The sequence below is a fragment of the Furipterus horrens genome, unplaced genomic scaffold, assembly GCF_987537825.1.
Source record: "Furipterus horrens unplaced genomic scaffold, mFurHor1.1.pri manual_scaffold_2, whole genome shotgun sequence".
In the NCBI taxonomy this organism is placed as follows: Eukaryota; Metazoa; Chordata; class Mammalia; order Chiroptera; family Furipteridae; genus Furipterus; species Furipterus horrens.
Window position 1 is genome coordinate 74,214,143 of NW_028327172.1, and position 26,519 is coordinate 74,240,661.

General features: G+C 40.1%; 1 protein-coding gene across 1 annotated transcript in view; it reads left to right on the top strand.

Annotated features, from left to right (window-relative positions):
- Positions 1-339: 339 nt before the first annotated feature.
- CUL5 (cullin 5) overlaps positions 340-26,519 on the top strand; it is a 121,192-nt gene continuing 95,012 nt past the window's right edge. The window contains exon 1 of the mRNA XM_090265883.1: positions 340-813. Within this exon, the coding sequence (XP_090122009.1) occupies positions 790-813 (24 nt within the window). The 5' untranslated portion in view covers positions 340-789. The remainder of the gene's footprint in view (positions 814-26,519) is intronic.

Genomic DNA, 26,519 nt, shown 5'->3' on the forward strand with positions numbered 1-26,519 from the left:
CACTAACCCGGGCATGTGCCCTAACCCAGGATCCAACCTTTGCAGGACACACTCAACCAACTGAGCCACACACGTCAGGGCCAGTGCCAGATACTCTTGGATAGAGTAGTCAATACTTTTGTGTAGTCATTCATTCATGTATTCTCAACAAATATTTATTTGGCGGCTTCCACGTGCCAGTTCTTACTGAAGACAGCTGTTAAAAACATTTCATTCTACCTCCCTTAACATCAAGTCCCCGGATTTGGCGCGCGGGATGAGGGAAGATGTGTGATCCCGCCAGCAGAGGGCGCGCTCCTGCTCCACCAAGGCTTCCAGACTCCCACGCTCGCTCCCGAGCGCGTCCCCGCCCGCCACGTCACGTGATGCGGCCGTGGAACCTGAGCTGCCGGGGCTAAGGCGAGCTAAATTCGTTGCTGGTGGCCGCTGCGGGTGCAACCCCAAAGGCTAATCCGAAGGCGTGGGGAACCTCGTAGAGTCGATGCTTCCTCTTCCAATTCAGGTCGGCTGCCGTTACCGTCTCACCATTCGCAGTAGCCATCTCCCTGAGCGTTTGCATGAGCTCTCTCGTGTGGGGAAGCTCCGGTGACCATGTAGGGGGAAAGAGAGGAAGCTCCAGGTACCTGGGACGAGGTCAGCGCTGTCGGCACGCCGCCCCACCTCCCACCACACCCCCGCTGCGGCCAGTGGGCCCGTCGGACCTGGTGGGAATTCCGGCCTCCAGTTGTGGCCTGGTCTCGAGCGCCACGAAATCTCGCGCCATCTCGCGAGATTCTAAGTTGAAGGAACATGGCGACGTCTAATCTCTTAAAGGTAAGACCCTCAGTCCAGCTTGGCTTTTACTCCGTGACTGCCGGGTTCAGCATATCGGAAAAGACTCCGTTCAGGTTCGGGGGGCAAATGTGGGAGTTGTGTACTGGAAGAGAAGCCAGAGAGGCTGTCGCTGAGGACCAGAACGCGGTCTCTGGCCTTGGGATCGAGAGGCTCTGGTTATCCCTCCCGCGGATTGATCGGTGTGAGAAAGGCCCGGCTGCGGCCCGACGGGGGAGCCCGCTTGCAATAGAGCAGTTCTGGCCTCGGGCGGGAGAGGAAAGGTGGCGCATGACCCCTTAGGCAGTTGCTACGCTGAGGGTCTTAAGTTTCTTGTGAAACGAGAGTCTAAGACGCATAAAAGGAAAATCCAAGAAAATGCTACCTGACTTAGGTTTCATGACTATCCCCGCCTCCTCAATTTCTGTTCTCATTCTCTCTGCTGCACGGGATTCCGTGTCAGACAGCAGTGCCTTCCAGCCCGCTCCCTGTTCTGCACGCTGTGCTTTCCCTTCTACTGTTCTCCCAGTCTTCAGTTCCTATTTTACCCTTTTGCCTTGGAAAACTGCTCATCAGTCCCATTACATACAGCGCACAACCAGTTGAGTACTGAGGAAGTGCTGCCATCGTTTCAAGGCTTAGGAAAGTTAACCTTATCAAAGAAAACTATTTAAAGTTAGTTTTATATATATTTGGGACAGCAAGGGAGATCTAGGCCCAGAGGGGCAGGTTCTCTGTCATCAGTTAAAACGTTGAGAGGAGAATGAGGAAGACAGCACTAGTTTGCCTATTTTATGCTTGTATTTATATAGTAGAAACGTTTTACCTTCAAAGTATTTACTGAAATGGGGATCTGATTAGCTCAGGAGCATAAATGCAAACGATGAAGTACTTCTAGCTCAAACCATCGATATGCCTTCAGGTAGTGTGGATGGATAATAGGAAATAATTGAATGGAAAATAATGTTAAATATACTGAAATCTCTCTTATCTCCCCTAGACTACTTATATTAACTGCCTGATAGATGGGACTGTTTTAAAATGTAGACCTATTTCTGCTAACTTAAGTGGCAATATATCTTCTTTTAAAGGGAGGAGGGATCTAGAACTAGACTGAATTTTGGCTAGGTAGAAGCTGTATGACATTGGGCAAGTTTCTTAACCTCTCTGCCTGGTTTCCCATCAATAAAATGAAATCGTTAATAGGGCTTGTTTCATAGGAACGTTGTGAAGGTTGAATTACAAGTGTGAAATGCTTAAAACAGTGACTGGCATTTAACTCTTGAACAATACACATAAATTACCAGAATTGCTACTCTTGTTGTTTTTCTAAGAAAAATAATTCACGAGAACTGAGCAACCAATTCTACTCTGCTCTTCTTTTATAACAGTATAGCAAAATTCTAATACATTAGTTTAGAAAGAAAATTTGTTTGATTTCTAAAGACTACCATTAATGCATCCACATGTAACGTAAGCAATAGCTTGTTATTAATTGAAATTTGTTTGAGAAATAATTGGGTTCCTACATCTTTGTGAATTTTTGACTTGATTACCTGCATATACAACAAGGTCTTTTCCCCCAAAAAATTCTCTCTCAGAAAAGAGGGAGTCCCTTTATTTTACTCTATCCAAAGCCTTGCAAAGGATTGACTGGAGGAGATACAAGTGTGAAACTACTTCAGTCAACACTAGTAAGTGCTTACTTTGTAGATGTTATGAATCTACATCTACAGCACACACCTATAGAATGAAAAAATTGCCTGAATGTATAGAAAATGGGTAGTTAGTATTTTGATTAAAAAGATAACAAGGATTCAAAAATTCTGTAACTCAATGTTTATAAGTGAAAGGAAGGAAATAATACTTTTAAAAACTGGTAAATGACTCTGTCACTCTAGTGAACATGAAAACATGCCAAAGATACACCAGGAAAATTTCAATAAAATGGTCTTATGAAATTTTGAAAGGGGGAAGAAGAATTTCTAAATATTGTTTTATATAGCATGTGATCTTAAATATGTACAACTAGTGTAATATAATGGACACTCTAGAAGACATTTGATTTTTTTATCTGTATCACCAAAAGTTTATGTGTTTAAATTGGCCAGAAAACTTTTATCTCTCCTTTTTGGGGAAGGGGAGATTGCCTTATATTCATATATTTAGGAGTAGCTAATTAAAAAGTGGGAAGTTTGTCTTTTTGGAGAAATATAGCGTGATCCTGCCAGGATAGAGCCATAACATAATTTATAGGATCGTTTAAATTCAAGGCTGGTGGTACCTTGAATAGAAGACAGGGCTGGTTAGGGTGTGGCCAGATTAGCCTCATTTCCTTCTATTTTTTTTACTTTGTGAGAGAGAATAGACTGGTTCATTAGAAAAATGCTTTAGATATTGTGCAATTAGATTTCACGAGAGCATGTTTGACAGAATTATTATGTCCCGTGGTCAAAATGGAGATATGTAGGATAGATGAGAATATAGTTATAAAATGATTCATTATCAGTTAAATAGCTGTACTCTTCATACTGATGACTAATAAATTATCATCAAACTTGAAGGGAGGACTTTAGTGTCCTGGTGAAAAACAGCGTCTTCTTCCTGTTTTGGATTAAGTTAAATTCATTGAACTTGTGGATGATCCAAAGAGAGGTAGTTAATATTATGAAAGAATAGATTAAATGTTTTGATATGAAACTTGTAAGTTAGAACTTAGTGCAATAAAAACCACCTACTTTTTTAAATATTGGGATTTGATTGTAATAATTCAATTGTTTTCTCTATTTAAAGCAGGTAGACAATTTTTAAGTTAATTAATTTTGGGGGGTGGCGGCCCGCTCTGTAACAATTCCTTCCTCTCAGATTTAAGACCCTTTATAATCTTATAAAGGACAGTGGGCAAAGGTCTTGTGCTCCTCTGTCTGCTTAAAGGTGGACATGGTCGTCATCCTACCTACCCTTCGGTCCAGAAATCCCTAATAAGAGTGGGGGTGGAGGGGGGAGGGTGGCCTTTCCACATGGGGAAGGATCGTGCAGGCTGCAGGTCGGTTGGCTGTCCCCGAACAACAGCGTGCTTGATTTAACAGGCTGGCATCTGATTTGTTGTATTTTGGGGGCAACAGATTTGGCAACAGGGTTAAAATGCATCATTATATCCATAACCACTAGATGACAAAAGGCAGGGATTAATTTTTCAATGTCTCACATTAGGAAAAAAGAAGGCTTCTTTTTTTTTTTTTTTTTTTTCAGATTTAATGTGTTTTATTGATTAAAATATTACATTTGTGCCAATTTCCCTTCCCTCTGCTCCCCTCCACCCGGTGGCCCCCCTCCCTCCAGTTTTCCCCCCCTTTTAGATTATGTCCATTAGTTGTGCATACAGTTCCTCCCAATCTCTCTCCATCTATTCCATTCCCTCCTACCATGATCCCCAATTCCTATATCATCTCCCTCCCTCTCCCCACTCCCCCTCCCTGTTGACCTCCCCCCACTATGCTTCCCTTACCCACAGTTCCTTTTCGACTCTCGTTGCCTGTTTCGTTTGCCTTTGTTTCATCTCCCTAGCTTCTGTTTTTTAAACCAGTCCCTTTAACATCTCATATAACAGTGGTTTGGATCTAATGAACTCTTTCAGTTTTATTTTGTCCTGGAAACACTTTCTCTGTCCTTCTATTCTGAATGACAATTTCGCTGGATAGAGTATTCGTGGTTGTAGGTTTTGGATTTTCATTACTTTGAATATTTCTTGCCAGTCCCTTCTTGCCTGTAGTGTTTCCCTTGAGAAGTCAGCTGATAGTCTAATTGGGACCCCTTTGTACATAATTCTTTTCTTCTCTCTTGCTGCTTTTAAGATTCTCTCTTTATCCTTAATTTTTGATATTTTGATTATAATGTGTCTTGGAGTGGTTCTCCCTGGGTCCAGTCTCTTGGGAACTCTCCTTGCTTCCTGGACCTGCATGTCTATTCCCTTCCCCAAGTCTGGGAAGTTCTCCTTTATTATATTTTCACTCAATTTTTCAAGTTCTAGTTCATCTTCCTCATTCTCTGGCAAACCAATGATTCTTATGTTGGGCCTTTTATAGCTGTCCCAGAGGTTTCTGATCCTCTCATTGTTGCTTCCTATTTCCTCTCGCTGCATTGGTTGACTGCTTGTTCCTTCTCCATATTCCAGTTTGTTGAAATGAACTCTGGATTCCTCACCATCTGTCTCGTATGTGGTTTTGTTCCTTTCGTTATGAAAGTTTTTCGCTTCTTTCATATCTTTTTCCTGCTCTTTTGTGAATTCTGTAAGCCACCTGATAACAATGGCCCAGAACTGAGCCTCTGACAGGTTTCTTATCTGTTCATCTGTCAGGTTCTCTATCTGCTGTCTGGTGAGTTGTGCCACCGGGATCTCTATATTTGTCTGCCACATTTTGACAGATGCGTTTTGTTTTCCTGGGCTGGCTGTCCGGGGCGGTGCCTGTGTACGCGTCACAAATTAGCGACCAGTGCCTGTCTGCGACCTATTTCGCAGCCCTGCGGTGCTTTCTTTGGGGGCGGGGGTCCAAGATGGATTCACACAGTTATTCAGCTAGGAGACCGGGATCCGTCCTCCCGCCCCCCTGGGCCTCACTGTTCAAGGCGATGCGGCGGCTGCTCTCCCCAGCACCCGGAGTCGCGCACGCCAGGAGCTTGATTGGAGTCGCGCACGCCAGGGGCTTGATTGCCTCCGGGATTTTTCGCCGCCCCGCCCGCTGCTCCGCAAACAGCTTTGCCTTCTTTAACTCTTACCTGCCCAAATGGCACCGCTGGTTTATAACTTCATAAATTGGGCTTCCGTGTAGTTTTATTTTCTGGAATTTCTAGTTATCCTTTGTTTTGAAGTAGTTGTATTCCTCTATAGTTGTTGAGGGAGACCTAGCGTGTCCGTCTAAGCCTCCATCTTGGCCGGAAGTCCACCAGAAGGCTTCTTTTAAGGAAGTGTGCAAGGCACATCACACCTGTCCAAAGCCCTTTTGCCCGCTATACAGGTACTTTGTTTGGGCTGAAGGGAACATTTTAGGTTTCCCCCTCTCACACCTCTGGGCCCTTTCTGTCCAAGCCATTAGGATAGAAAAGAGAAACCAGTTTTAAAGTGAAGCCCACAGACCAACCCTTATTACTTCACCAACCCAACCACTTAGTTCAGCCAAAGCATTGAGTCTCAGGAGGCAGCGACGCAGACAGGATTAAGTGAGGCCTATACGTACAATCAGTCAGGTAATGAGATCATAGGCTTATGCTCTATGAAAACAGAACATACATGTTAATTTACGCAACATAACCCACAAACCAGTCTCTAAATCTACAAGACTGTCTTATTGGGAAGACATCCAGTTGAAAGGCATTTGATAGTCTTCTGGGCTATAAATTAAGCATCTTTGATGATTTTACAGACCTAGTTTAACTTTCAAATGAAAACAAACTTTAAATGAAAATAAATTTTAAAGACAGTTAGCTGCACTAGTTTATAGTCTTACCACTGAGCATTGTGATTTTCCTTGAATCACAATTTTTCTCCTTAAGATTACCCTCCTCGTCATTAAAGGGACTGCATTAAGTCCAGTTTTAATTTACCCTGTTCGTTTGCATAAACTCAACAAGAGCAGCAAATGATCACATATGATCATTAAGTCTGCTTTGTGAGAACTTACACAAGGAACCTTTAGGATGACTTTCAGTCTCCCCTTCAGGGCACAGAAGCTGAGCTACATACTTGCCATTCAGCCTTGCCTGTAAACACCTGTGTTTTCTAAGCCCTTCAGGTTTTCCATTGTGCCTTAAAGTTCCTTCTAGCCATCTTTCAGGAAAGCAACCTTTGTTTCTTCCCTGGAGAGATTGCCATGAACCACACAACCAACCAAGGTACCAGGCCTTTTTTCTCATGAGCTTTTATTACCTTCGAAAGTCAATCCCAGTTCCTCAGGGCTTTTTGGTAACAACCAGAGCCCAGGACATTCCAGTCAAAGTCTTGGTTAACAAAACCTCTGTTAACAACTGATCTTATTATTTTATGCAAAGAACCTTATGTCATTACTTACTTCTTTAGAATGCCAAATTCTGGAGGGATCAGGTAGGGAGAAAAATATACAGTGTGAAAGAAAATCCTTGTCCTTATAATATTCACTGAAATTGCATTTCCATAATTTACATTTTCTTTTGTTCACTTTCTTACATGTGAGGTTTATTTTGGGGGGGGGGGTAGATTTGATGGCTCATTTATTAATTTATTTTGCTTTCATTTTTTTTTCCCCTACTAAAAAGTTTTGTTTCATTGCTTTTCTATTACAGTTGTCCCACTTTTCTCCCCATTGCTTCCCCGCACCCTGCCCACTCCTCCCACAGTCAATCCCCACCCCTTTGTCCATGTCCATGGGTCACTTATACATGTTCTTTGACTAGACCCTTCCCTTCTTACCCCCTTCTCTCCCTCCTGCCTCCCCCCTTGTTACTGTTAGTCTATTCCTTGTTTACATGCCTCTGGTTCAATTTTGCTCCTGTGTTTGTGTTGTTCATTAGTCTCCTGTATTAGGTGATGATATATGGTATTTTTCTTTCATTGCCTCGCTTATTTCACTAAGCATAATTCTCTCTAGTTCCATCCATGTTGTTGCAAATGGCAGGAGTTCCTTCTTTCTCTCTGCTGCATAGTATTCCATTGTGTAAATGTACCGCTGTTTTTTGATCCACTCATCTACAGATGGGCACTTAGGTTGTTTCCAGCACTTGGTTATTGTAAATAGTGCTTGCTGCTATGAACATAGGGTTCTTTTGAATTGGTGTTTCAGGATTCCTCCAATATAATGATAGCAATGGAATTGCTGGTTCAAGAGGCAGTTCCATTTTTAGTTTTTTGAGGAAATTCCACACTGTTTTCCATAGTGCTGCACCAGTCTGCATTCCCACCAACAGTGCACCAGGGTTCCCATTTCTCCACATCCTCACGAGCACTTGTTGTTTGTTGATTTGTTGATGATGGCCATTTTGACTGGTGTGAGGTGGTATCTCATTGTGGTTTTTATTTGCATCTCTGATGGCTAGTGATGTTGAACATTCTTTCATATGCCTATGGACCCTCTGTATGTCCTCTTTGGAGAAATGTTTGTTCAGGTCCTTTGCTCATTTTTAAATTGGGCTGTCTGTCTTCTTGGTGTTGAGTCGTATAAGTTCTTTATATATTTTGGAGATCAATCCCTTGTCTGAGGTATCATTAGCAAATATGTTTTCCCATATGGTTGGTTCCCTTTTCATCTTGCTGATGTTTTCTTTTGCTGAGCAGAAACTCTTTAGTTTGATGTAGTCCCATTTATTTATTCTTTCCTTTATTTCCTTTGCCTTAGGAGTTATATCAGTGAAAATATTGTTATGGTGTGATATCTGAAATTTTCCTTAAAGCAGGTAGACTATTGCTGGATTTTGGATAATACAAAGATTTGTTTTGTACATTTTGATGTACAATTATTAGTTGCTTGGGAAGTTTATAACTTTTGATTTAAATTTAAATTTAATTTAATTTAGTTTATTTTAGAAAGAGGGGAAGGGAGGGAGAAAGAAAGGAAGAGGAGCATCAATGTGTGGTTGCCTCTCATGCTCCCCCAGCTGGGGACCTGGCCTGCAACCCAGGCTTGTGCCCTGACTGGGAATCGAATTCGCGACCTTTGGTTTTCAGGCTGGCACTCAATTCACTGAGCCACACCAGCCAGGGCCATAACTTTTTAATATTAGCACTTTAACTTTTTGTTTTAATGTTTTATTCTGTTTGTTCCTTTACTTTTGTAGTTATCATCTAGGCCTTCAGGGCTCATTTTCTTTATTTCCAACTGAGTATCCTTTTCCTAATAGCAGTTGTTTAGATCTTATTTTGCTGAGCATCACCCCATTTAATTCTTTGCTCATTACCTTATCCAGCTATCTGGAGTGCCTATGATTTCCTCAGTCAATACCATGAGTTTTTCTAGTTTCCCCTATGTTCTCTTTTCTAAGGCACCTTCTGTATTTGCCTCCTTCCACTTTCATTTCACCCCTCAGTACTTGGCAGCATGTCTCCTGCTATATTTTGTTTCAGTTGCCTTTATTCTACGGGGATAAAAAAAAGTTCACGTAACTCCTAGAAAAGGAACCTGTGCTCTGCTTTGACCTCAAACTTTTGCTTTTTTCTCTCTTTCCATTCACTGTCACAATTCTTAGAAAAGCAGCCCCCACTTAAGTGCCTTTCTAATTCTTCACCTTTTCCCTTAACTTACTGTGACTTGGCTCTCTCCCTGCTCTCACACAATTAAATTGAAACTGTTCGTCTTAAGAGCTCTAGCAACCTCCTGATTGCCAAATGAGATCCTTCTCATACATTCATCCTCTCTTCTTTTATTGTTGATTACTACCTCTGCTTCCCTTTTGGTTTTTAAGACATTTTCTCTTTGGTCTCCTATCTCTCAAATAACTTGTTTTTCACTGACCTCCCTCCTCTTTTCTCCTTTCCTCCCCAATATAATCATTTCTCAGGATTTAGTTTTTAACATTTTTCTGTCTTTGTACTTTTTTTTCTTGGGACAGCCTTAACTTCCATGATTTCACTGTTTTTATCTCTTAATCCTGATCTGAGCTCTAGACCAAAACAGTACTGACCATATCACTTTCCAGATACGTTTGATGGTACAAATTCTTTTACATCCTTCCAGCTGGGTCTTCTCCCTGATAACACATTCCTAATCATGTCCCTTCTTCTCTCCCCCACCCCCACCTCCTTCCCTCTTCCCCCTCCCCCACTTCCTGGCTGGGTATTTTTTGGCTCATTAAGTTACTACAGTCTTCAAGTCTTTATATCTTTGCTTTTTCTTCTGTCAGAAATGCCCCTCCCCTCAAAGTTTTCCTGTTAAAATCTTATTTATTCATTAAGACTCAGCCCACATATCTCCTTTCTTTTTAGTGCTCTCATTTGGAATGAATCGTTGCCTACTCTGCGCAGCTAGAGCACTGCCATCAGTCTCTCTAGCACTTACATTGTGCTGTATGTATTAGTTACAGTATCTGTTTGCACATCTCCCTTTCTGGATTGTAAACCTCATTAGTGCCAGGACTTGATTAATCTTTTGAGGCTTTAACCATCTAGTGCAGAGGAGTGATTCAGAGTTGTATAGAATTTATTCATCAATAAAATAATTTTATTAGACACGTGTAAGGCATCATAAAGAATACAAAGATATGTAAAACAGTGCCCAGCCTATTTGGGAATTTACCATATACTAAAAGAGATTAAAAAGTACTAATGATTTGCTGTAAGACAAGAACTTCAAGAGTATTATCACATGCTGTATGGTCCCTTACAGACTGAAATAATTTCTGATCAAGGAAAGTTTTAATGGAGAAAACATCAGTGCTGGATTTTGAAGAATGGGGAGGATGCTTTTTGTAAGTGGTGGTTAGCAGAAAATTTGGCAGGAGTGGAGACTAGATCATTATGGCTGTAGTGAAGCAGGACTGCATGTTGTGTTACAGTCTATGTGAATGGTTCTCCCTGAAACCTTTGTAGCATAGTAGCCCAGAATATGGGAAATAGTGGGAGACAGGAATACAAAGGAAAGTCAGGGTTAGATTGTAAAGGTCTTCAATGCTAGACAAGGGAGTTATAAATCAAGGTCCATAGATAATGAGGAATATGTGAAAAAATATGTGAGTCTTTAAATCTGTGGAAAATAAATTCACTCAACAAAAATTTGCCATTTTCTAATTCCAACTAGTTAATGGTTATCTAGGCAGACAAATTCTTGCCCTTAATGTAACTTAATTTTTGAAGGGGAGAGAAGCAATAAACATATAAGCAAATAAATGCTGTAAGGTCAGGTTGTGATAAGTGCTATGAAGAAAAATAATCAGGTAAAGGATAGAAAGTGGAAGGTGTTATTTTTGATAGGATGATTAGGGAAGGTCTCTAAGGAGATGACATTTGAGGTGAGACCTGAATGAAAGAATGGAACAAGTCATGTATTGTGTTGACCAAAAAGTTAGTTTAGTTTTTTCTGTAAAATAAAAGACATTTTTCATTTTCACCAGTAACTTTATTGATTTGGGTATTTTATGTATGTCAGTTATCTCCTGCATGGTATAACATTGACTGTGTTCTCAATTAATGTCTTGATTTGATCGCTGTCAACTTCAACTGGTCTACCTGACCGTGGAGCATTGTCCATCAAGAAATCTCCAGCACAAAACTTTGCAAACCACTTTTGACATGTTCAATCAGTCATAGCACCTTCTCCATACCCTGCACAAAGCTTTTATTGCATTTCAGTTGTGTTTTTATCTTTCTTGAAATAATAAAGCATAAAGGCCAGAAGTGTTGCGTATTTTCTTCCATCTTCAATATTAAAATGGCTACACAAAAATTCACCAATTTTGATTTTTTTTAAATGCAAGCTGATATGACAGCTATCACAATGCAATTTAACACAGTTGTTTCGCTGAGGTTAAAGACAACTAAGCACTACTAGGAAAAAAACAGAATGAACTCTAGGCCAATTGAGTAGTTACCATAATCTGGAGTTGATATGTGTCTGGTGAACCTAGCTGTGTCACAGAAAGTCATCTGCCTCTTTCCTCAGTATAGTAGGTGGAGTAAATTGGTGCCTTATAGGCTCTGTAAACAAGTTAACAAGTTACAGCCCTGGTTAAAACATTGGTCATAATACATGGAGTACATACAGGCAATAGCAAGGATATTTGATCTCTATAACTGGGGTTTGTTCATTCCACTAATATATGAGAATCTACTCTGTGCTGTATACTATTCTAAGTGTCAGTGTTACAGTAGTGAAGATGATAAACAAGTTAAAGAAATAAGTAACACATTGGGTAGTTTTTGTAGCAATTAGGACTGTGATGAAAACAATATAATCATAGTGTTCAGGAGATGGGGTCACTATTTTACTTACTTATTTACAACAGAAAATCTGATTTTTTCCCCCTAAATATTGTTTTCAACTATGTTCAGTTGAATTTTCCTTCCCTGGTACTAAATGACATTTCAGTCAGATCCCATAGATTTCTGGTCTTCTTAAAAAGTTCTGTTTAGTCTGAATTAAAATTTCAGTCTCAAAGCAAATCAAAGCAACTCTCCTACCAGCTCAAGACCTTGGCTTTGGATATGCAGAGAAGAAAGGGAGAAGGGCATTTTTTTTAGATTGGTTTGGAAAGTCGTCTCTGAGGTGACATGGGTGCTGAGACCTGAATGATCTGCATTTTAGGCAAAGGTGCAGTGGTGAGCTTGGCATATTTGAGGAATACCTTTAAAAGGGTGGTGTGGCTGGCCTAGAATTGCCAGCATTCAAATATGTGCTGTAGTTTGTGGTTCTTTTGGTTAATGGGGATTGTAAATGTGGTTTTAAAATCACATAACTGGGAGCACTGGTGGCTCATAGTTATGAATGTATGGGAACCCACACATTCAAATAGCCAACCTTATAATTTGTATGAGACCTACAATATACAAATTGGATTCCTTTTGTAAATTATTAGAATGCCATCATTGGATATAATCCGTAATCAATAGATCAGAAACTTAAAAGAAGGAACAAAGACAAATCTTAAAACAACTAAATTCCTTGTGTTGTGGTCAAAACACTATGGTCATAAAAAATACAAATAATAGACAATAATTGCTACTTATTGTGTACATGTTGTTATTTCTTGTCTTAACTTCAATTGGTCCTTTCTCCATAACTCTTCTTGCACTTCTGTCATCATGAAGATGTAGCAGGATGATGTACAATGATAATAACTACATTCTTTATTTTCTCTGAAATGCAATCTTCGACATCATTATAAAATACTGTAGTAACATTGCTTCTACTCTCTGATGGGGTATATTTTGTTCCATATGTTATATACGGATTTCTGGACATTTTCAGGCAAACCAATAAATCATTATTTGTATTTTTGTTTCAAAGTAAGTGAGTCATTTTAAATGATTCTGTTACTTTTAAAATTTTGCCAGCTAGTGGACTATTCTGTTTTTGTTTACTTTTTTTAAAGTATATTATGTTGTTACAGTAGTCCGATTTTTCTTCCCTTTGCACCCCTGTTCCCAGTACCCTCCTTCCCTCCAGCAATCCCACCCTCCTTAGTTCATGTCCATGGGTTGTATGTATAAGTTCTTTGGCTTCATTCACCCTTTCCTATATTATTCTTAACTTCCCCCTGTCTGTTTTGTACCAACCGATTATGCTTCTTAGTCCCTGCACCATTTCCCCATTTCTCCCTCTCCCCTCTCCCAGCTGATAGCCGTCCAAATGATCCCCATACCTATGATTCTGTTCCTATTCTAGTATGCTTAGTTGGATTTTGTTTTTATTTTTTAGATTCAGTTGTTGATAGTTGTGAGTTTGTTTTCATTTTAGTGTTCACAGTTTTGATCTTCTTTTTCTTGAGTGCGTGCCTTTGACATTTCATATAATAATGGCTTGGTGATGATGAACTCCTTTAGCTTTACCTTCTCTGGGAAGCACTTTCTTTGCCCTTCTGTCCTAAATCATAGCTCTGCTGGATAGAGTAATCTTGATTGTAGGTCCTTGCTTTTCATCACTTTGAATACTTCTTGTCAGCCCCTTCTTGCCTGCAAAATGTCCTCTGAGAAATCAGCTGATAGTCCTATAGGCACCCCTCTGTAGACAACTCTCTGCCTCTCTCTTGCTGCCCACAGGACTCTCTCTTTATCTTTCACCTTTGGCATCTTAGTCATGATGTGTCCTGGTGTGGTCCCCTCTGGGTCCAGCTCACTAGAGACCCTCCATGCTTTCCGGACCTGTATGTCCATCTCCTTCGCAAAATTTCGGAAGCTTTCCTCTTTTCAATTCTTGCTTCCTCATTCTGCACTGGTTGATTGTTTTTTCCTTCCTTATGTTCCAAATCATTGATTTGAACCCCGGTTTCCTTCCCTTCACCATTGATTTTGTGTGGATTTTCCTTCATTTCACTCAGCATAGCCTTCACTTCTTCTCTTACGCGTTTGCCGTACTCAAGTATATCTGTCAAGCCTGTGAACCTCTTTATCACCAGTGTTTTTAATCTTAAATCTGTTAGGTTGTCTATCTCCTCATCTGTTAGATTGGCTATCTCTTTGTCTCTTAGTTCTCCCACTGGAACCTTGATCCATTTCACCTTTTGGGCCATACTTCTCTGTCTCCTCATTCTGACAGTCTCCTGTGTTTGTTTGCCTCTGCATCCTAGTGTTACAGAAACAAGGGAGTCCAAAAATCCCCAGAGCTTGCAGCTGGGGGATGGGGAGAAGGAAGCAGCTTTTGGAATGCCTCCACATGCCTGAGGCTGGTGGCTAGTGTCTTTCTTATGCAAATGGATTTAATGCATCCAAAGCCTCAGGCAGATGGGAGGAGTCTTGAACCAGCGGACAGTATGGAGAAAGCACGCAGAGCCTACGTAGGGACCTGTGAATGGTCGGAACTGTTTGCAACGCCCACTGCGTCAGATGACGCAGTCAGGGATATATAAGCAGCTGCAGACATTTTAGCTGAGACTCTCTCTGGCTCTTGCTCGTGCTCTCACTCTGAGACTCTCACTCTCTGACTCGGGCTCTCACTCGCGCTCTGGCTCTGGCGCTCTGACTCTCTCTCTGGCATGCTCTCGCGCTCGCTCTCGCTCTCTCGCTCTCTCGTGTGCTCCTTCCATGTGGCTTGGTGAAGGGGCCTTCTCCATGTGGCTTGGAGAAGGGGTCTCCAGGCTGCTTTAAGAGGCTCTCGCCATGCAGTTTTGAGAAGGAGAGAAGATCCACGCGGTTTGCAGGAAGAAGGCAGTTTGCAAGGAGGCTGAGAATCCAGGTGGTTCTGCATTGAGAGCTGGAGGGCACCACAGCACAGAAAGGACCTCCCCAATCAGATTGAATGATTGGCAGCTGCTGGTAAAGCTGAACTGTGTTTGGAAAGTAGGGAAACAGTTTCTCTGACTTTCCTAAAACTAGCCTGGTTTGGAAGGGGGGGAGGCAAGGATATGTGTTTGTGGGTATTTTAAAGAGCATAAGACTTAACAACAGAAATCCGCAAATAACTAAATCTATATAACTGTTAAATAAACAATTCTTTTTCTTTTCACCAAACTCTGGTATTGAGAGTTATAATTTTGGCGGCGGGCAATCGGGCCCCTAACTAAAGAGCCCGTGGGTTTGTTTTCAACTGGAGCAGCCCAGGGGTTCTGTAACACTAGGTAGAGCTGTTGCTCCTGTTACGTTGTAAGGGGTGTAGCCTTAGGGATTCGTCAGTACAGGGCGACCTGATTCACCACGTTGTGGTGCTATATGTGGGGGAGGGGTTCAAGAGGGAACAATGCCTCCTGCCCAGCACTCGCCCCTTTTCCAGACACCTCTCCCACTTCCGCACTGGACTGGCGCCCCTCTAGCTGCTGCCCTGGCTGTCGTACCCAGAGTGGGTGGGTCTGTGGACCATCTAGGACTGGGGTGGGGCGTGGGGAGGGTTGCCCTTTAATCAAGAAGACTCTGCTGAGACTGGCAGTTTCTGCCTCCACCCCAATTCCCAGTGGTTGCACAATCAGAAGCAATGGGGCTTGATTTTCCCCGGTCGGTCCTGGGACCGTGGGCTGTGAGGTCCGGTGAGGAGCTGGGAACACTCCCCAGGTGTCCCTCCTGATATTGTAAAACATCTGACTGAGCTTTCTGCCGGCCTGCCACTGCTGCCACCACCACGCCATGTCCTCTCCACCCTGGCTCTGCCCCTCCTACCTGTCTGGATGAGTATTTCTTCTTTATATCTTTGTTTGCTGGACTTCTATGCAATTTGATTTTCTGGAACTTCTGGTTGTTTCTAGTTTTGAGGTAGTTGTGGAGGGAGACACAGTGTGTCTGTCTGTCTCCATCTTGGCCAGAAGTCTTTCTTACTGTTTTCATTCTCTCTCTAATTCTTTCTGAGAAACTTGAAACTCCTCCCCTCAGCCCTGTGAGGGAGATATTAATTAGAAAGCAATTTTTAGTAGTAAATAAACTTTTCTTTAAAGAGAAAGGGAGAACACAGGGAAAAAGAAATGAAGGCTAAGAGTTGTAACTGTTTTCATCTGACAGAACATCTGAAAGTGGACTCATCTCCTCTCTTAAACCGTCCAACTCAAATGCGTTCCTCCCCTGGCATTTCTTCTACTGTCAGTGACTCCCCCAGCCATTCACTCAGGTCAGAAACTGTGCGCCCTGCTGTATTATCAAATAGGCAGAAGGAACAAATATTTAGGATACTACGCCACAGAAAAAGATGTGTGGGCAGGGTACACATATATCCTCATAACATCCCCTTCAGATACATGCTTACTGTATCTATTTTATATAAGCGAAGCCGAAGCACAAAGAATTAAGAAACTTACTGAAGGTCATACATTTGGCAAGTGGCTAAGTCATGATTTTATTCTTAGAAAGTCTGTTTCGTGACCATCTTATCATTAGCACTTTCTGTTACTTTTCCTCTGTTCGGGGTTTCATCCTTTATTGTCCTTGTGGACTATTGCAGGAGCTTCCTGTAGACTTCCTTTCAATTTTTCCTTCAATTAACTTATAGATGATGTTTCTAGAAGTTAAATATAATAATGTCAATAGCCAGTGGCTATCATTCTCCCACCGTCCAAAGAATTATTTTATATGTTACCGTCATTTATTTTGCTTAGATTGAATACTTTCTTACTTTCTGGCACAAAAATGTGTTCTAGAATCATATCTGTCCCAAATCTTGGAATTAGCATGTTCTTTAAGAAGTCTTTTTGTGGAACAGAGTATTGAAAAATCAACATCTTGATGCTGGGTATGCTAATGTTCATTGGGGTATCACTCCCCTCAGGTCCTTTCAGTGAACTGAATGAGGGCACACACACACACACATATGCACACTCCTATACTTATTTCTATGTCTATATTACTGAAACCCATGAGTTCATTCCAGTCCCTCCAATTCCAATAAACTTTCTTTTTCCCTTTCCATATATGTAACTTCCATCTCTGGCAGTGAGAGAAGTCTGGCTTTTGGACTAAATTATTCAGGATGAAGGGATGGAAGGAGGGAAGGAAGCTATTAAAACATTTTTTAATATGTATAGATGTGAAACTCCCTATACATTTCTTAAGCTCAAAATTATTTAATAATTAAAAAAATAGACAACAATTAAATACAACACTAGAAACTTAATTTAAACGAACAACACCAGCAAGACAATTTTTAAACTATAGAATTGTGGTCTCTATACATGCATTTTTTAAATAAAGTAAACATACCTTATAATCAGCATCCATAGCTAGATAGAATATTAACAGTACCCTCCAAAGCCCTTCTCATATCCATCCCAGTCTGTAACTTGCTACGCCCTCCACCTGATAATCACTGTTCTGATTTCTAATAACCATCTATGTGTTTTGCCTTTTCACAAACATAGTATGTATTCTTGTGTCTCACTTCATGCTCAACATTGTTTCTGTAAGATTTGTCTATATTATTACATGTTAAGTTTTTGTTGCTTTATCCTGTTTCACTATTATGACTTCCACAATTATTCCATCCTATTGTTTTGTTTTTAATTTAAAATCTTTTAAAAATGTTTGTTTATTTATTTATTTATAGAGAGAAGAGACAGGAGGAAGAAAGAGAGGGAGAGAAATATCAGTTACCTCTAGCACTCCCCCAACCAGGGACCTGGCTCACAACCCAGGCATGTGCCCTAAGAATCAAACCGGCAACCCTTTGGTTCACAGGCCTGCACTCAATCCACTGAGCCACACCAGCTATGGCTGTTTTACCAGTTTTTAAATTGAATTGACTTTCTCGTTAATTTTTAGTAATCTTTACATATCTGGATAAGAACCTTTTGTGGGAATATGTATTAGAAATATCTTCTTCCACTTTGTAGATTGCTTTATTTTCATTCTTTTAATGGTGTCCTTTAAGGAACAAGAATACTTCTTGTCAGCCCCTTCTTGCCTGCAAAGTTTCTTTTGAGAAATCAGCTATGAGTCTTATAGGCACCTCTTTGTAGGTAACTCTGCATTTCTCTTGCTGCTTTTAAGATTCTTTCTTTATCTTGAACCTTTGGCATTTTAATTATAATATGTCTCGGTGTGGTCCTTTTTGGGTCTAGCTTGTTTGGGACTCTGTGCTTCCTGTACTTCACCAAATTTGGGGAATTTTTAATCATTATTTTCTCACATGAACTTTCAATTTCTTGCTCTTCCTCTTCTCCTTTTGACTCCTCTTTGGTTCGGATGTTGGCACATTTAAAGTTGTTTCAGAGATTCCTAAGCCTCTGCTTGTTTTTATCAATTCTTGTTTCCTCATTCTGCACTGGTTGACTGTTTATTTCTTCCTTATGTTCCAAATCTTTGATTTGAACCCTGGTTTCCTTCCCTTCACCCTTGGTTTTATGTGGATTTTCCTTTGTTTCACTTAGCATAGTCTTCTTCCCTTATGCGTTTGCCATACTTAAGCACATCTGTCAAGCCTGTGAGCATCTTCATCACCAGTGTTTTGAACTCTACATCTGTTAGGTTGGCTATCTCCTCGTCACTTAGTTCTCCCACTGGAACCTTGATCTGTTCTCCCTTTTGGGCTGTACTTCTCTGTCTCCTCATCTTGACAGGCGTCTGTGTTTGCCTCTGTATCTTAGGTAGAGCTGTCGCACCTGTTACATTGTGAGGGGTGGAGCTTTAGGTATTGGTCAGTACAGGGTGACCGGTTTCACCACGTTGTGGTGCTGTAAGTGGAGAAGGGGTCTGAGAGGGAACAGTGCCGCTTGCTAAGCACTCACCCCTTTCCTAGCCACTTCTTCCACTTCTTTATAGGACTGGCACCTCTCTACCTGTTGCCCTGGCTGTCGTTCCCAGAGTGGATGTGTCTGCGGATGTTCTAGGACTGTGAGGAGCCTTTAACAAGCGGACTCTGCTGAGAGATGGGCAGTTTCTTCCTCCACTCCAACCCCCACTGGTTTGCACAGTCAGAAGCACGGGACCATGAGCTGCGCTGTCTGGTCTGGTACTGGGAACACTCGCCAAGTGTTCCTCCTGACTTTAAAATGTGTGACTGCGCTTTGTCCCTGCCTGCCGCTGCCACCTCTTGCCTCACCACACCACATCCTCTCCACCCGTCCTATCCATGTGGATGAATATTTCTTGTTTATATCTTTGTTGGACTTCCATGCACCTCGATTTTCTGGAACTTCTGGTTGTCTCTAGTTTTGAGGTAGTTGTATTCCTTCTTAGTTGTGGAGGGAGACACAGCCTGTCTGTCTAGGCCTCCATCTTGGCCGGAAATCCATGTGACTTCTTTAATTCTCTAGGTGTAGGACTTCCATTGAGCTAGGTTTCAGGCGGTTCTGAATGATGGTTCTGCAGTTTAGTTGTAATTTTTTTGTAGTTGTGGAGGTGCCAAATACTCTGTTTACCTATGCCGCCATTTTCCCCCATGTCTTACCAAATATGAGATCTTTGGGTTTTTAGCTTTTATCAAATTAGGATCCATATGATTTTTATTTCCTCACATTCTTTCTACCTTGCGGATTTCAGTTATATGTTGGTTAAGTCATTGATGTTGTTCCATAGTTCACTGATCCTCATTTTAAAAATTTTTTGTTTCTATGATCATGCTTTTTCTATCTTCTTGAATGTGTGGGTTATATTTGTGATAACTGGTTTAACATCTTTGTCTAATAAAACTATCAGTGTCATTTCTGGGTGAGTTTCTGTTGATGGGTTTTTTCTTTGATGGATTATATTTTCCTGCTTTTTTGCCTGCCTGGTAAATTTTGATTGAATGACAGGCATTGTTTTATGTTTTGGGGGTTGGATTTAAATTTTTTAAAAAATATTTTTGGATTTGGCTGTGGCACAGTTAAGTTACTTGAAATCAATTTAATCCTTTTGAACCTTGCTTTTAAGTTTTGTTAGTTGGGTCTAGAATTCTGTTCATGGTAGGGCTACTTTGGCTCCACTATCGATACAATATCTTTCTGAGGACTCTACCCTTGCATGTTAAGGAACATTTTCACTCTGACTGATGGAAACACAAACTATTCCTAGCCCTGTGTGGACTCTGGGGATTGTTCTGTCTTCTCCTTTCTAATGATTCTTTCCCCAGTCTCTGATAGTTTTCTCATACATATACCTAGGTCAATCCATATCCAGTCAAAGGCTCTAGGGGACCCCTATACAAATCTCCATAACTCCCTCTCTGTGCAGCTCCTTTTTTCCTGGGAAATTTTGTGCTGCAAAAGTTTGTTGCTTTGGCCTTCCCAAACTCTGAAGCCTATCTTCTAAACTTTGCGGAACCACCAGGCTGTTTTGTTCCCCCTGGTTGTGCCAAGGCCTAGAAACTCTGTCTAGGCAGTGTGGTTGGGTATTTGTAGGGCTCACCTAATTTGTTTTTTTTCCCCCCTCAGGAAGCACTGTCATGTACAGCCCTTTGGCTTTGTAGTTTTTTAGGCAGGTAGGGAAATCTAATTCCTGTTATTCCATTATGGTTCAAGTATGGTTCTGTTGTCTCTTGTCATCATGATGTCTCTTCTCTCCCTCTTACCCAGCACAAATTCTTTGTTCAATCACTGTGATCATTCCTGTAAATACAGTTTTGACTCCTTGCTTCTCTCGTTTCACTGGTGAAAACCATTTCCTCACCTTTCAGAGTCAGCACCTGTGTCGTTGAATGTTGCAGAAGAAAAAGACACAGTCATACTATTTTCATTTTAAACTCATGACCACAAACTACAACTGAGCCCAGTTATACTATACTTCTAGAGCAATTTTATTTTCCACTTTTCTGTTTCACATCTTTTCTCTCAAAATTCCAGCACCTCCTTCTCTGTCTTCCAAGCATTTTCGTTATTTCCACATCAGTGGGAAATTGAAGCAATAAGAAAATGAACTTCTCAGCATGGTATCACATCTGTCATTCTAACCATTATCTGTTTCCTACTAGCATCCACATGTACATACTCTGTCTTTTCCTCTTGGCATATAGTCAATTCCTCCACCTATGCATTAGATTCCATTGCTCCTGTCTCCCCAGGGCAATTTAAATTCTATGGCAGTTTCTCCCTTTTTCTACTCCATCATCAATATTATATACCTTAGAACATGTTCATCAGTATTCCATTAATTTTTTTTTAATTTATTGATCTGAGAGAGAGAAATATGATTTGTTGTTCCACGTAATTTATGTATGTATTTTTGTTTCTTGTATGTGGCCTGACTAGAGGTCGAACCTGCAACCTAGATGTATCGGAACAATGCTCTAACTGACTCAGCTACCCAGCCAGGCCATTTGTATTCCATTCTAAAAAAAAAATAGATTCTCTCTTATCATATTAGTTACAGTGCCATTTCTGTGCTCCCTTTATGGCAATAATTGTTGAGTTTTCTGTACTTTTTTTTAGGGTTTTTTTCCCTTTCTTTCTTAATTCTATTCTAGTCTGGCTTTTGTCCTTATCGCTTCACAAAAATTACTATTGCCAAAGTCTCAGTAACTTCCATGTTGCTATTTCACTGGTTATATTACAGGAGTATTTGCTAGAGTAGATCACCACCACCACCCCTTTTTTTCCCCAAAGCAACTGACACAGTAAACTTTGGTTACTTAATGATAGGTTCTGGACAAAGTGAAGACAATGGAGACAATGACAACATGTTTAAACTTCTATCACAAATTTATCTGTTATAAATTTCCAGTGGTTCAACGTTTTAAAATGTAAAATATATAAAGAAAAAACCTAGAAATATATTCAGATTTTTGCAGTACAATGCACCCCTTTTTCTTGATATGCTTTATTGATTTGGTTTCTAGAATGCCATAATCTTTGTATCATTAAAAATTGTTTTACAGTTATTGTTAATTTTTTTCAATAAGTTTACATTCAATATTATTCTGTAGTAGTTTCAGATATACAGCAAAGTGGTTAGAAAATCATGTACTTTGCAGAGAGGTCCCACCTGCTTCAAGTACCCACCTGCCCCATACATAGTTATCATGGTACTATTGACTGTATTTCCTATGCTATAATCTACATCTTTGCGACTACTCTGTAACCAACAGTTTGTACTGCTTAATCTCTTCACCTAATTCACTCAGCCCCCAAACCGCTCCCCTTTGACAACTGTCAGTCTGTTCTCTGTATCTGTGAGTTTATTTTGTCATTATGTTCCACAACCAAATGAAATTATATGGTATTTGTCTTTCTCTGTCTGACTTACTTCACTTAGCATAATACCCTCTAGCTCTATCCATGCTGTTGCAAAAAATAAGATTTCATTTTTTTTACTGCTGAGTAGTATTCCATTGTGTGTACCACAGGGTTTTTGTGTGTGTGTGTGTTGTTTTTTTTTTTTTTTAACCACAGCTTTTTTATCTACTCATCTATTGATGGACACTTGGGCTGCGTCCAAATCTTGGCTATTGTAAATAATTCTGCAGTGAACATAGGGGTGCATACATTCTTTCTAATTAGCATGTTGGGTCTTTTCAGATATATTCCCACAAGTGGAATCTCTGGGTCATGAAGTAGCTCCATTTTTACTTTTTGAGGAATCTTCACACTATTTTTCATAGTGTTTGCACCAATCTGCATAACCACCAATGGTGCCTGAGGGTTTTTTTTTCTCTGTATCCTTGCCAGTACTTGTCTGTTGATTTCTTGATCACCGACATTCTGACAGGTATGATGTGGTATCGCATTGCAGTTTTGTTTTGCATTTCTCTGATGATTCATGATGTTGAGCAACTCGTTCTCTGTCTGTTGCAGAATGCCATACTGGGGGATATGTTTATTGACATTGGGGCGGAGGGGCAATGTGAGAAACATTAATCAGTTGCCTTCTGTACATGCCCCAAACTGGGAACTGAACCCACAACCTAGGCATGAATCAAACACGCAACCTTTTGGTGTACGGGATGACGCTCCCACCAATCGAGGCACTTTGCCAGGATCAGAATGCCATACTTTAGATTTTCTTGCCATCTCTCTCATTGCTCTTTCTGTCTTTTTTCATAGTTCATACTCTTCTCCCACTCCTTAATGTTTGACACCTAAGGACTCAGGCCTGGGTTTTCTTCTTTACTCATATTTACTCCCTTAGTGATCTTATTAACAAGTTTTAAAACTCATCTGTATTCTGATGACTTTCAGATTTATATTTCGCAATCAGATCTTTTAAATTCTAGATTTACCAGATTGCCTATTCAATGTCTTCAGATGACTGTTCAATACATATATATCAAATGTAACATTCAGATTTCCTGAACTTTTCTTCTTAAGCGTGTTACATCTGCAGTTTTTCAATTCCAGTTAATGGCAATGCCATAGTTCTCAGACATGTCATGTCACAAAATTAAAACAATTCAGTAACTAATTTGATGTCCTTTATTCAAGAGAAAAAAATTCATGGGTTGTGAGAGTACAGTGCCTAACAAGCAATGGAGAATTCTTCCTGAGGAGTTTTGAGCAAGAGTGGGTTTTACAGAATGCTAGAAGAGGCAATATGGAAACAGGGCATGATTGGCTAGGAGGCCAGGGATTTCCTAATAACGCTAACATGTCCTATTTTTTAGTTTAGGTTAGCTAGCTAGCTGTGTTGGAGGGTTGTGATCAGTATTAGGTTTTCTTGAGAGAGGCATTTCCCATATGCGCAGGTTGATTTAGGTTTAAAATATGAATGTGCACTGGACAACTGGGGTGACCTCCATTTTCTGAGTCCCAATGTATTGTTACGGCTACATAGGCGAGATTGAACACTCTGAAGCGGTGTATAAAGTTAAGCAAAGGATTTTTAATATTGGCCAGGAGTTGGGCAGACCCTGAGCAGGTCTCTAACATGCTCCAACCTCCAATGGAGTCTAAACGCTGGGCTTTTATACTGGTGTAGTCTCTTTGTTTCTTCTTTGGCGGGAAACAGCCTTAGGAAGAGGGGGCTGTGCAGGACTGCAGGAATGTCTTGGCAGTAACAGGAACAGAAATTCGCAAGGCTAAAGGTTATCTTCGACGGCAGCATAGCTCTTCAGCCAGGGACGAACTCCCTGTGAGGCAATTTATTTTCAAAGGGCTAGACATTCTGCAAAGCACAACCTTCACAAATGCTATAAACCAGACACAAGCAAGCAAATGGGAGGTGATAGAGGCTGAAGTCCTTTTAGCTTGTAAATCACTAATTGCTATAACACTCCTTCTTACATTCCTTTTTCCAAGGCCTTTTAGCAAGTCCTTGCTACTTCTTACAAAGAACATTTAAAGCCCTTACATACTTATATATTGAAACTTTTTACAGGGAATATTTGGTTCCCCTACATAATCCCCCCTCTAGTCCCTGGACTAAACCTATTAGGGACGTCTAGGGACTATAAGTAGGGTTTTTAAACCCTGGTTTTCAGGAGGGGCTTAGTAGCAAGGATAAGGAGTTGGGTATTTATAATGCTAGCTTTCAGGAGCTGCAAGGAAGAAATTAAGTTTTCAGAAACAAATGATAATGAGTATACAACATCCCAAAACTAAAAGGGACACAGCAAAAGCAGTCTTTAGAGGAAAGTCCATAGCAATACAGGCCTACCCAAAGAGGATAGAAGAACTCCACACAAAAATTTAACCCCACAGCTACAAAAACTAGAGAAACAATAATAAACAAAGCCCAGAGCAAGCAGAAGGAAGGAAATTATTAAGGTTAGAACAGAATTAAATGACACTGAGACTAAACAAACAACTTAAAAGATTAACAAAAGCAGGGGCTGGTTCTAGGCTTATAAAGAAAAAAAGAATCCAAATAAACAAAATTAGAAACAAAAGAGGAGATATTATGACCGATAACACAGAAATACAAAAAATTGTAAGAAATTACTATAAACAACTATATGGCAAGAAACTTGACAACCTAGATGAAATGGACAAATTTCTAGAAACATATAATTTTCCAAAACAGAATTAAGAAGTAGAAAGTCTTAACAGACCAATAACAAAGAAGGAAATTGAAACAGTAATCAAAAATTTCCCGGCACACAAAAGCCCTGGACCGGATGGCTTTACAGGCGAATTTTACAAAATATTTAGGGAAGAACTAACTTCTACCCTTCTCAAACTATTCCAAAAATTCAAGAAAAGGGAAAAATTCCAAACTTTTTCTATGAAGCCAGTATTACCTTAATTTCAAAACCAGGTCAACACATAACAAAGAAAGAAAACTACAGGCCAATATCGCTAATGAACATAGATGCTAAAATTCTCAACAAAATATTGGCAAACAGGATCCAGCAATACATCAAAAAGATTATACACTACGATCAAGTGGGATTCATCCCAGGGACACAAGGATGGTTTAATATTTGCAAATCAATAAATATAATACATCACCTAAACAAAATGAATGACAAAAAATTACATGATCATATTAATAGATGCAGAAAAAGCATTTGATAAAGTACAACACCCATTTATGATGAAAACCCTTAGCAAAATGGGAATAGAGGGAGCATACCTTAACATAATTAAGGCTATATATGAGAAACCTGAAGCCAACACTCTACTCAATGGACAAAAACTGAAAACATTCCTTCTGAGATTAGGAACAAGATAAGGATGTCTACTTTTTTCCTTTTTTTTTTTTTTAAACAGTGTTGGAAGTTCTAACTACAGCAATTAGACAGGAAGGAATTAAAGACATTCAAATTGGTAAGGAAGACAAAACTGTTACCACCTGCAGAAGACACGATAGTATACATAGAAAACCTTACAGACTTTACGAAAAAACTACTTGACCTAATAAACGAATTTGACAAAACAGCAGGGCACAAAGTTAATATTCAGAAATTAAAAGCGTTTCTATATACCAACAAAACATTAGAGATAGAAACCAGAAAAAAATTCCATTTACTATAGCAACAAGAAAAACAACAGTATTCAGGGATAAACTTAACCAAAGAGGCAAAAGACCTGCACTCGGAAAGCTACACAACCCTGAAGAAAGAAATCAAGAAAGACACAAATAAATGGAAGCATACACCACATCCACGGATGGGAAGAATTAACATTTCCAAAATGTCCACATTATTCAAAGCAATTCACAGATTCAATGCAATCCCCATTAAAATACCAGCAACATATCTCACAAACCCAAAGCAAACACTTACAATTTAATTTAGCAGACATTTGTTAAGCACTTGCTATGTGCCATGCATTGTAGATTCAATGATTAATAAAAAAAGCAAATGGAATGTTAGCAAGATGATGGAAAACAAATTTCCAGACCCTTATGGAAACATTAAATTAACAACTAGGAACTGACTAAAATAAGTTTTAACAGCTTTGAAAACTAGTCAAAGATTAATAGCAATTAAGGAAATGACCAACAAAGAAAGCACTACATTCAAAATGATAGAAAATTTTATGGCACTGTACTTATTTTTGCCTTACCCTTTTTTTTTTTCAATGTAGTGCAGTATACTTGGGAGGAATTAGCCTAATTCCCTTTTTTTTTTTCTTTTCTTATAAGGAATGTCTGAAGCCCCTGTATAATTCCCCTCCTTAGACTTAAGACCTTTTATTTTATAAGAGGACAATGGGCGAAGGTCTCGTGCTCTTCTAGCTGCTTCAAGCTGAACATGGTCGTCGTCCTACCTACCCTTGGGTCTAGGAATTTCTAATAAGAGTGGGGGTGGAGGGGAGTGCGGCCCTCCCTT